This window comes from Pleurodeles waltl, chromosome 5, assembly GCF_031143425.1.
Source record: "Pleurodeles waltl isolate 20211129_DDA chromosome 5, aPleWal1.hap1.20221129, whole genome shotgun sequence".
Lineage (NCBI taxonomy): Eukaryota > Metazoa > Chordata > Amphibia > Caudata > Salamandridae > Pleurodeles > Pleurodeles waltl.
The window spans coordinates 639018171-639028376 of record NC_090444.1 but is presented as its reverse complement, the minus strand read 5'-3'; the positions used below and the strand labels follow the sequence as shown (position 1 = coordinate 639028376).

The 10206-nt window shown below is 41.1% G+C and overlaps 1 protein-coding gene across 2 annotated transcripts in view; it reads left to right on the top strand.

Moving 5' to 3' along the window:
- Window positions 1-5562: 5562 nt before the first annotated feature.
- Window positions 5563-10206, top strand: part of KMO (kynurenine 3-monooxygenase) — a 572599-nt gene continuing 567955 nt past the window's right edge. The window contains exon 1 of one of the 2 annotated variants that reach the window (XM_069234506.1): window positions 5563-5753. In XM_069234506.1, coding sequence (XP_069090607.1) covers window positions 5700-5753 — 54 coding nt within the window. In that variant the 5' untranslated portion in view covers window positions 5563-5699. The remainder of the gene's footprint in view (window positions 5754-10206) is intronic. The other variant, XM_069234507.1, reaches the window with a different exon arrangement.

Below are 10206 nucleotides of genomic sequence, written 5' to 3'. Positions count from 1 at the left end.
ATGGCTTTCTATCTCGGTATACTCTGTTGTGGTGTTTTCGTGACTGATATATTTTACAGCCCCACTCGCTTGTCACCATGCCGCCAAACCATGCAAGCTCTATAGGAGGGGATTGTGTTATCTTTCAGGTCAGAGAGAAGCCTGCAGGCCAAACGAAGCAAAGACGCCGGGTTTTCCTGTTACTTTTGTGTTGAGGTCTTCACCACTGCCTACTGTTTTGGGGTTTAGATCACCACACAGTAGGGTAAAATTATCAGACTTTATTTCCTCCCATTGGAATTCCCTTCACGTTAAAGAGGATGGAAAGTAATCATAAAAACAACGTATGTTATCAGAGTATTAAATTCTACTGAATTTTATAACCACACTTTTTTCGTTTGCCGTGCAGCTAATGTTTAGCTTTTGTAGCAAGCTTTTGATTGTTTGACATTTTGTAACTTTTATAGAAGAAGCAAGAAGTGACATCAGCGAATACAGCCTGTAGATGTATTCTAACAGTAAGGAAGTTAAATAAGAGTGTTTTTTTACATTTTAGTTTCCGGCAACTTGTGCTCATGTGTGGTTAATCTGACTACCTGCCTTCCATACGCCTCATTCTTTTTGGCTCTTCCGAACACCCATCCCTACACACTTCAAAGGCTTAGACCATTTTTAATCCTCACTGTCATCCTCATAAACAAATACTTGGCAAGCCTGTGCCAACTACTGCTTGACCCTTTGGTGCCAATACAATTGCTACTGCAGCTTCTATCAGTGCAACTGACGCTTATAGTACCAGCACAACTGGGTTATGCCCTTGTTGAACTTAACCTTGTGTGGATGATATAGTTATTTAAACCATCCTTGGCTAGGACTTCATGCGTGCTGGTGACAAGCCTATTGTGAATGCCACAAGTTAAAGATGAATTTGATAAACCATATGATCTTGCAGTTTGGAAGAAAGGCTGAGGTCAAACAGTGATTTCTTGGTGGTTAACAGCTGAAAGTGATGACTGAATACTTCTTCCATAATAATTCACCCATACATTGGATAATCTGTTCTATTTGAAAGCTTTGTTGGCTATAAAAAAGAACTGCTGGATCCACCATGGGTGGCTTGAATAAGTTTAAGAGCCACAATGTAGCTGCTCGTTGTAATCACTAATCCAAGCATACAATATGAAAATTGTTCTATTTCGTACCTACGAGCGGATGTCCTTAACAAGTACTCTGATGCCCTTGAGTTTATGTTATGGAAAAGTAATCTTCGTTTAAGCATTACTATCCCAATGAAGCTCATTAGGATGGATCTATCTGAAGGCCTCTTAGGGATTGCATATCAAAAAAACATGCTGTTGCCATTACCTGTTTTTGTCCAGTATGTGAATGATAATGGTGTGATCTTAGTTTTGGACATGATTCTGTCTGTTTATATTTGCTATTCATTATCAGTGCAGATAAACAAGATGTCCAATATTTTTTTGTCAGAAGTTCTCATGCACTCTTTTAATGACGTCCATATGCTAAAGAACTGCCATGCTTCTCTATTAAAAAATATCTCCAAATCTTAAGAAAACATTGTGTTTGATTAAATCAATTACTTTAATTTGACTGCATGGGCACTTGGATAGATCTTACATTGAGAGTGCCACCAACGCATAAGGAGGTAACATAGTTATGGCTATAATCTCCTTCTTGATGGTCCATTCAGGACTCCTCATATGTAAATTCTAGGCTTGCCTTGGCATTGTTCCTCTTTTTCACCTATTTATCACTTGGTCTCCAACTCATGTTGTTGATGTTTCTCAGCTCTGCTGTTAACACACCCATTATGGACTACTTACCAGAAGGGCTTTTTGCAGGAATCCGAGTGACTTCCACATCATTCATTTGTGTATCCTTTTAGACCTATTTGATGCATTGTAAAGCACTGCACATCAGCCTGCTGGGCATTAGAGAAATTGAAAGGCATCCACAAGATATTAATCTTTAATGCCTTAGCTTCATTCTCTAGGAAGTCTACCTTGGCTTCCAGTTTGGAGAGGGATGTGTATGCACAATCCGAAAGTCACTAGTTTCTTTAGGATTGGACTTCTGTGTGATACAGTGCCTTCTCCACATTAATGCATTAACCACCAAGGCTTTTCAAATCATTTTCACTTTTAGAAATTCCGAGCTTTTATTTGTCCTCGTACTCTTACTATTGACAATATTCTGTACTTTTTTAATGGAAAAAAAATGATTTTCTTTCATCTGTGTTTTCCTTGGTAGTCATCATTGCAGGAAAGTGCTGCAAAGGACTAGACATTTTCTAGCGGGAGAGATAACTATCCTAGTGCTGACTATGCATTTCTAGTGATATTGCATGGCAGTGCCCCCCCCCCCAAATATGGTAAAATGAGCTTATATATAACTGTCACATTTAATTTAATTGTGAGTCCCTAGTGAATGATATTACATAAACACATGGACTGTGAATTAAGCTACTAGTGGGCCTTCAGCACTCTTTTCACCACTTACTGAAGTAGCCTTTTAAAACATGTCTCATGCCTGCCACTGCAGCCTACAGTGCAGTTTTAAACTGCCATTTCGACCTGGCAAAAAAAAACTTTTGCCAGGCCTAAACCTCTCTTTTTAGGGTCGAGCACGGAAGATCTAGCCTGTTGTAATCTCTCTGTGGGCATTTAACCATGCCCACTCTTGCACGCTTGCTATAAATTCTCTGTTGTGCTTGTCTTAAATGCAGCAATTTTATTGGTGCATTTTGTGAAATGTCCCTCCTTTGTGTGCTGAGTTCCCTCCCCAGGCGTTTTAACTAATTGAACATTTTTGTTGGCCTTCACACTACGTCACACTTCCTCCTGTTACAACGTGTGATGGCCCCTCCTCTCATTTCAGTTTGCCTTTCATCCCAGCCGCGATCCCTTGTAGACATTCAGGCAGGGAGCAATAAGTCCTGCGCTCACACTCATGGCAGCATTGGCGCTTTGAATCGGCTTGCTTCTGTCCACTGTTTTACTTTTCATTTTCAATGAATGTGGCAAAAAAAGTCCAGTTAGGATTTATAACGCTCATATCTCTAACTCAAACAAACGTGAGACCCATTGTATTGCAAATGCTTGTTCGTACTGCAGGTCCACTTCAAGCATTTAATTTACAGGCCCTGGGGATAGGGATACCATTGTACAAGGGACTTACAGGTAAATTAAATGTGCCAATTAGGTGTAAGCCAATCATACAAAGTTTAGAAGGGAGCGCACCTGCACTTTAGCACTGATCAGCAGTGATATAAGAGCTCAGAGTCCTAAAGCCAACACCAAGAGGTCAGAAAAAATAGGAGGAAGAAGGCTAAATGTTTGCGGATGACCCTGCAAAAAGGGCCAGGTCCAACACTAACAGTATAAAGATGTGAAATAAAACAGGCAAACCTTTATTTAAAGGTTAAGAAAGTAACCAATGAGTCTGGCATCCCCTAACTTTAGGAGCACCTTCATTTTTAAAGACATCGTGCAGAAAAAGTGTTAAAATATGATAGTTTCTTCAAAATTCAAACATTTTCTTTAATTAACATGCACTACCTTTCCATTTTAGTACATCAGATTGTCTCAGAGTGCACTGAGAGTTATTATTTTAAAAGTGATAGTTTTGAAATGTAAATTTACAAACATTCATTGTTACCTGCACCATGACAACAATGCCAAAAGTGAACCTAAGACCCAAGTTAGTTGTTATGTGCACTGTTTGGGTGGTCTAGGTTCCTACTACACCTGCTACACATATAGGGCCACATTTTCAAGACCCTAGCACCACCGGAGTGTCACTTTCAGTGACGCTCCAGTGGTGCTTTTCACTACATCATGGTTACAAGGAGTCGTTAAGTCACTTTTTGTGGCCTAATGCCTCCTTGTAAATATGGCCCCCTCTGACACCGTTTTCTGTGTCAGAGGGGCGTGCAATGGGTGTTGCTGTGGGCGTTCCATAGCAACACTCATTGCTTTTGATGCTGCCCCAATTTTGCAAGAAGGCGTTGATCTGACGTAGCGCCAAAAACTAATGCCACCCCAGGGGTAGTGTTAGCATGGCACAATGAGGAGGAATACTTTTAATTCTCCTCGTTTTTTGCTCTTTCTATGTAGAATGAAGGCGTCCCTTCCTGCACATGAACAATCACCAAAATGACACTTTGGTACTTCTATGTGTGCTGCATTTTGCAGCACAAATAGAAGCGCCAAATCACCATTGTAGATTGTTTATGTGCAGGAAGGGATTCCGCGCGGGAGGAAACCCAGGGGTGCGCCATATTCCTGTAAATACGGTGCATCACTACATTTCAAAAGTCTGCAGCGCTGATATTTTTGGCGCACCACCGAGTTGAGCCACTTTGTCGTAAATCTGGGACATTCTTTCTTAAATCAAACAGAGTAGAGTGTTTTGTACAGCATCCATTCTGAAGTCATGTACTTGAAGGTCCTCATATGTGATAATGAAGAAAAAAGGCGAGAGTGAAATGAAACAATTGCCTAGGATCACACAGTTTGGTGTAGTAGGGAAGCTAGGATTAAGCACAGGTTTTCTGGTTTCACATTGTGTAATTTAGCAACTAGATGTACATGCTTTGCTTGCCCTACACTCACCTTACTGCCCCCCAAGCCCCTGATAGAACACACCCCGCCTCTGCACCCAACACCGCACTGCTGGCATCAATGCAGCCCTCTGTCACACCACAGACCAAACTTTTTGGCCAATGAGAAAATATTTGCGAGTACCCATAACACAGGATATATTGGCAGAACTCCAATAGCAAGCAACAGATCACATATCTGCCAAACGCCCCCAAATCATAAGGGTCACTTTACATGCATATACTTTTAGTTTTGTTTTTCCCCTTATAAATTTGGGCCCACAAGCCCCACCCTTTACATTGCTCCTGGTTAACAAGGCAAGACGACTTAATCTGACATCATGCGCTTCTTTGGGCTTTTTATTTACCACATTGTTTAATTTATTGAACAGTTAGGGGCATATTTACAAGGAACTGGCCCATTGGCTCTGATGCGTCAGTTTCCTTGCGCTGCCCTGCGTCCCCCCAACGCATCACGGTAGTTCTGTATTTACAAAACAGCGCACCATGGGGTCCATTAGCACAACTGCGCCAAACATATTGGCGCTTTGCTGGACTAGCACCAAAAATGATGGCTTTAGTCCAGCAAAGCTCAGGGAGCCCCATACGATATAGCACAAATGTCAGTTTTCATGAAAAAATTACGCTAGAATGTGCAGTGAAATCTTGTAAATTTCACTGCCCCATTTTTTAGGTCCTCCCTTCCATACATTATACCTGGCTCAGGTATAATGTGGCTCAAGGGTTTACAAAGTGGCGCATACATTATACCTGGCTCAGGTATGATGTGGCTCAAGGGTTTACAAAGTGGCGCAATGGTACCATTGTGCCGCTTTGTAAATACGGTGCAGGGGGAGGTCCTGTTTGACTCTAAGGGGCTTGTAAATATGCCCCTTAGTGCCCAAGCAATTCTCTTAATCAAACATGCATCTCTGGTTCCCTCTCCACCTCGCCTCCCCCCAATGTATACCCTCCCCTCGCTGCACCTGATTAGAGGCTTAGACGCGCAGCCACAGCACACTAAAGGCAGTCTCCAGAAGGCAGCGTTCAGGGTGCACGCACAGCTCTCCGTGCCGCCCGTTTCATAACGATTTCTGACATGGATTCCGCTGAAGTTCAGAAGCAACGAATAGCTGTTGTGGGAGGAGGCTTGGTAAGACAGAAGTTTGAACGTTCAACTGTTCTCTGCGTTTTTTTCTCTAGATGGGATCTGTAAAAGACTTACCAAATATCCTTTGAGCGTCTCGTAAAATTCGCCTGTTGATTTTCAGTGAGACTCTTGTTAACACCGAGAAAATATAAGAACAGGCAGCGTCATTCAGATCGTTAGAGAAGATGAATGCCTGAATTTTGTTATATCTAGGTAAACACGAACTTTTTCTGTTCCTGCACACTTCGTAATCGGACAGAGTGACCACAGTGTTGGAACATATTAGCACCTTCTGTCCCACGGTTTCCGATATGATACTCGGTGCCCAGGCGTTTGAAATGTCAAAGAAGAAAGTGTACCTGGCGTAATTCAGAGCCGAAGTGGGTCCATTCAGTTACTGCAAACAAGCAGCATAATCGACCTTTAACAGTTGTTTAACATTAGGAGAAAATGTACTCATAAATGTAAATAGTGTCCTGTTCCAACTATTCTGCTTCTTGCTACATACTTGTAATTTCGAAGCGCTGGAATAAGTAACTTGGGACGCATTGTCATCATTTCGACCGCAGACTGGTAAACATGCCTTTGAGTACGTAAAACACTAAGGTAATGAACATGTGAGTGGCATGTTATGTAGAAAGATTCACAGAATTATATAATTCTTTTTAATGCCCTTTTATACCAGCCTACTCTTCCTTTCTTTTATCTCACTCTTGGACGTTCTTTTTCGTCTGTGCTTTCTCCCTATTTACCTATTTTCATATGTTTTGCTTCGTTTTGTCACTTTTCTAACACTTGTTTTGGCTTTTGGTCAAAATCTGATGCAGTGGCGCTGGAAGTAGGGGTGCGGGGAATGCTGCAGCACCACAGATATCTTTGAAAAGTTCAGATGGAAAATTAACAATATAGAGAAAGCATGCTTTGTTAGCCTTGGGGTATTTACTGTATGCTCCAGCAGAAACTTTCACATGAGGTGCTCATTGTTTGTTAACGTGGGGCTAGTTCTTTTTACATAAAGAACTGTGTTTACTGTTACTTTTTCTGATTGCAAATTATGCAAAATATGCGTATTATTTGCATAATTGGGCATATTATAGACACTCTCTTGTAGGCGAAAAATAAAGTTAGAACGCGTGACGACCAAAATAGAACTGTATGAATTACATAAGATTATGCTCGCACAATAAAAATTCAGTTCCTTCCTGGCTGGTACTCGCATTATACAAGGGCACTTGATCTGTATTTCTTACTGACTGCTACTGTCGGCTTTTGGGAATATCAATATCACACAGTTTCTGCAAGGCCTTTTTGAGAGTGGTGGAGACACAAATCTGTTAAAGTGAAGAGGTGCAAGGTTGGGCCACATTTGTGAAGAAGTACTTTGTATGAACTGAAGTGCGAACTGTTTCATGAATGCTTCAACATTCCAAAAAAGGGTAGCATAACATATAGCATGAGGTCCAAGGACAACTGTCTAGGTTTTTTTTTAACCTAGAAAGGTTTGACCCACTTCAACCTACTCAGCTATCCAACAGGACAGGACTTGAAGCAGTTTAGCAACATATCAGTAAAAGGCACCCGACATTTCATGAAAGTTAAATGGGAGTGGCGTGGTCTACTGATAAGGGGACAGGTCTTATTTTGGTGAGCTGTCAGTCACCCACACAATTAAATCAAAACCCTCACATGCCCTGTCTTTTATCCTGGGCAAAAGTCTTGGGTCACCCAGGGGTACCAGACAACTCATGAATGATGACCCCAATATGAAGAAAGAGATCTGATTACGTAAAGGAGCTAGAACTCATGAGATCATTTAAATACTGGGAATAGTTGCACATTGAGTGTAATAAAGCCACTTGAATGACTGATAAACCCCGAGAAGGCATTCACGGAGAAGCAATTCCCAAACAGAAATTAACTCCTCATCTGATAACTACAATACTCAATTATAAGAGTACACTCTCAAGTACATGACAGTGACAATATAGAGAGGTATATTTCCGAAATACAGTTAAAGAGTTCATTACTGGCGCAATCAGAGCATGTAGACACTCCACTAATGCTGGAAAAATTACATCTGTTTTATAGGTCTAGCACGTGCTAAATCTACAATAAATGATGGACTCCTTGCACAGTTATATGCAAAAACTCTTATTCTTCATATACAGGGGAGTACTTCTATATAAACCTCGTGATCTTCATTACACTGTTTAGAGGGTGAGTGGACCCCAATAGTAGATTCAGGGAGGTTGAGGGGAGCCTAGAAAAAGACTTCATAATGATAGTTGGTGTGTATGTCCCTAATTCCTCACAAGTTGACCTCCGAGACTGGCAAAGCTAACTACTAGGTCCTAAATTGTTGTAAATGGATATAGAAGCTAAAGAGAATGGCTGACTTCCACCAATCACTCTTAACGGCACTTCCTTTCCCTTTTCCCTGCTAAGCAAAAACTCTGCTGCTGCAGACTCCCTTGCACATGTCGGCTTCCGACCAAGCAGACTATAGTGGGTCTAGTACCTCCGGATATCAACTTTAGGCTAAAACCACTTGTGGAAGATTTACAATACTGTGAGTTAGGCTGGTCAATGACTATTTTATGTGGATTCTTATGCCTTAGTTTAATGTATATCTTTAAAGGACATAGCTTTTATTATAAAACATTCGTCCCAATACAAGATGGCTGGACCCTTTCTAGGATTATGTCATGTCCCTTTTTCCACAATTTAAGGACCTCTGTTTTGAAGTCCTGTGATGCCGCAATAGTTTCTCAATCATTGCTTGCTCACTGGACTTCGTGGATTCTATGCCCTCTCCAGTTCCTGTTGCTATTTCTCTGATCTTCGGTCAGCTTGAATGTTTTTTCGGGTGTCTAATTTTTTCTCTTTCTTGATTGACTATTTTCTGCAGGAGTACTAGACTTCCCATAAATCTGGCATCTGATACTGCCTCTGGAGCTAAGTGACCATTACTGTGAACTAAGAAGACTCTGCACACATCGCCCAACAGACCAGCACTTGACACATAGGGACCATTGAATGTCTTGGGTAAAATACTTTTGAACAGAATAACCCAGATCTTTTCCCATTTGGTGCTCCCAGATAATTCCAGTTTTGAAACTATTTAAAAGTAATTGTCAAACACACAGAATTTATTTCACCTTCCACATACCTTGTGTGGAAGAAGCCCTGCTGCCCAATATTTCAATAGATTTGGGAAAACATGTGACACTTTGAACTGGGACTTCCTCTTTACCATCTTAAAGAATATGGGAGTGTAATAGACTCTTAGAATAATTTGACATACTCTGAACTCACTGCTCAGATCTAAGCATAGAAGTTTATTTCTAACTTGTAACAGGCATGAAGAGGAACCCAACAGGGATGTTCTCTATCCATGCCTGTCTGTCACATTGGCTGTGGAACCCTTCGCTGAGACAGTACCACAGGAGGAGATCTCTGTTCTCACTCTGACTCTGATATAATAATGTAGCGGATCCAAACAGGATAACAATTTTGATGCTCAGATGGAAGTCTACATATTTAAAAAATGTAGGAATACAGATATATTACACTGATGCAGAAGCAATTGATTGGAATTTACCCGAAGTACTGACTCCTATTCATTAGTCAATAGAGTTTTGGTAGAAATCCCCTTGTTGCTGATGGGTAGGATAGAGTTTTCAAATATGGAGATCCTACCAAGATTTAAATATGTTTTTTTACCACCTACCTGTTATTCTGCTGCCAGTCCATGTATGCTTTCAGTGACAATTAGAAAGTTAAACTGCTGAGAGATTAAGCGTTAGAATTTTAAATTCAATTACTTGTCTGCACAGCTGAACAGAAGGAACATAATTTTTGTTACCTTACTGCTAGAAAGACTACTTGAGGGTCATGACAGGTCTTGGGGATATCCCCAACCGATGAAAACACCAACGCATTGCTCTAGGAGATGCTTTATGTGAACCAAGACAAGGACAGCATTCATATCTGGGTTGCCATTGTGGCACTGCCCCAAGTACAGGGAAATAGCATAGGTTGTTAACAAGACAATGTGGACCAAGTTGGGTGTATGCACATGGGACGACCGATTTGGTACTGAGTCACTACATATGTTTGTTAGCCTAATTCAAAATTGCAGGTTCCATCAGACCCATTTTGACTTATGGCTGTTTAACCTGAACAATCCTACAGACATGGAACTGTGACACAACTGAACAACGATACATGCTGTTCTGAATCCACTTCTCACACCCAGATATACAAGTAGGGCAGCTCCTTTAATATATCAAGGGAAGGCTTAAGTGAGTTAGACTGACTGATGGGTGAATGGGACAGAGAAATAGAGAGGGATGTTTCCAAATCAGAGTGAACTGCAGCCCTTAGCTTCCAAGCCAAAGTTTCTAGAAATGCCTGGTTCAAATTACATCAGTATAACATCCTAACAAAATGTACT